General features: G+C 46.2%; 1 protein-coding gene across 1 annotated transcript; it reads right to left on the bottom strand.

The window, feature by feature from the left end:
• Positions 1-74: 74 nt before the first annotated feature.
• On the bottom strand, positions 75-1,579 carry LOC104504973 (intraflagellar transport protein 52 homolog; the record flags this gene model as incomplete). The annotated part of the gene is made up of 3 exons (XM_010154547.1): positions 1,453-1,579; positions 478-565; positions 75-204 (listed from the first exon to the last, which is right to left on the bottom strand). Coding segments are annotated over exons 1-3 (337 nt in total), but the record flags the coding sequence as incomplete, so codon positions are not given.
• Positions 1,580-1,714: the final 135 nt, after the last annotated feature.

Below are 1,714 nucleotides of genomic sequence, written 5' to 3'. Positions count from 1 at the left end.
CTCATCCAGCCTGGCCTTGAAATGGAAAGAATAATGGAAATGGAAGAATAAAAGCTATCAGTGAGCCCCATTACCATTATTGAAAATGATCCCATATTCTTCTAACAAAAAGTTAATATTTGTGCCGTATCGGGACTCTCCGCCTTCTCTCAGCATCACCAGGATGGCTCCACCATCCTCCAGGAATTTCTTCAGAACTGAAAACTAGAAGACAACAAAGATCCAGAATAAAAAACCAAACACATGTGAAAGAAGCTACACACAGGACTGCAGGAAGTTATACTGAGATGAGGGAAGGTAGATGTTTCTGACTACCTGCAATGAACTCGAAACTATAAGAAAAGCATTCACATTTCAATTTGTGTAAGTTCATATAAAGCAGCACTGTTCCAAAGTCTTCTGCGCTGTTCTTTTCTATTTTGTATTAAACAAATCTTAAAACCAAAATTCATTTGCAAACAGTTATTGACTTCTTACCTCAGCAGCACTGAACTTTTCTCTTGGCCCTGCTGTAATCCACAGTTTTACCCCAAACAGTTTCTCAGATGTGATCTCATCTTTTAAGCTACGGATAGATTAACAAAGAGACATGTTATTCTTGGATATAGTCCTGAACCATAACTCTTTTTTTTTAAGGACTGGCAAATAAACACAAAGCAAATCATGTCAGTCACTTCACATCCTCTTACCTGGGTTTCAAGTTGACAACTCAAGCCAAAATAACCCTCACAAATTTAAAACCATTAAATAGTAAAGCCCCTCTAACAAGGTACAGTAGCAGATCCAGAAATGATATAAACCATCGTGGCTGCTATTAAACTTTGCACCTGATGAGCTTCCTCTTACTCATTTTTGTTCTCCTCTGGACACACTTTGTAGTGGACAGACAAGCAATACCATATGCACCAGGGATGATTTCTTTTTACCCCAAACTCTACATCAAGACTCAAAAACTTGTATCTGGAGTTTCATCCTTATAACTTACAGTCTCTCTCTTCTACAGATAAGGTAGCTGAAAGCTCTGAAGACAACTTGTGCAGAGCATCCGACAGTGAAGTTACAGTTAATGACAGAGTGCAGTCAATGCAGAAGAGAGATCTCTGTTTATGATATACATTCCCCAAGACTAGTCGGGTATTCAGTGCACACCACACACAGATTTAAAAATCTCTAGGAACTGCAGATGCTCCAGTCCTTACCCCTAGGGCTGCACAGTGGGGAGGGAGAGGCATCCTGGCCTCCTCGATCAGGAGTCGCCACTCTCGCTCGGAGACGAGATGGATGCCCACAGCCCGGGCAGGCTGAGGGAAGACTGCGCCAGCTGCAAGAAGCCCAAGCGTGTTTTCGGTCCTGCCTCTACAGGACCCTCAGACCACAGAAACACAGCTTCTCTCCCCCACCAGCGCCCCAAAAAAAAAGCTGCCAGGCGCTACTCAGGAAGCTGCCCCTCACCTCTGTATCTTCCAATTACCGCGAAGCCTTTTGCGCAAGGCCTTGTAGCTGTTGGCGAGAGTGAAAGTCTCCCCTTTGGACGCATTGAAGACTACGGCATTCCGCAGGCCCCTCTCCATAGGGTTACCCGCGGCTACCGCAGGGCAGGCCGAAGGACGCCAGCTCTCGGGACGTGAAGGGAACCTCCAACGCTCCTACAGCCCAGAGGGACGCCCGCAGCGGGGAAGAAGAGCCTGCCCGCCGCGGCGGCGGGGCAGAGCGG

This window comes from Eurypyga helias, unplaced genomic scaffold (assembly GCF_000690775.1).
Source record: "Eurypyga helias isolate BGI_N326 unplaced genomic scaffold, ASM69077v1 Scaffold28466, whole genome shotgun sequence".
Lineage (NCBI taxonomy): Eukaryota > Metazoa > Chordata > Aves > Eurypygiformes > Eurypygidae > Eurypyga > Eurypyga helias.
This window is presented reverse-complemented; position numbering and strand designations above follow the sequence as displayed.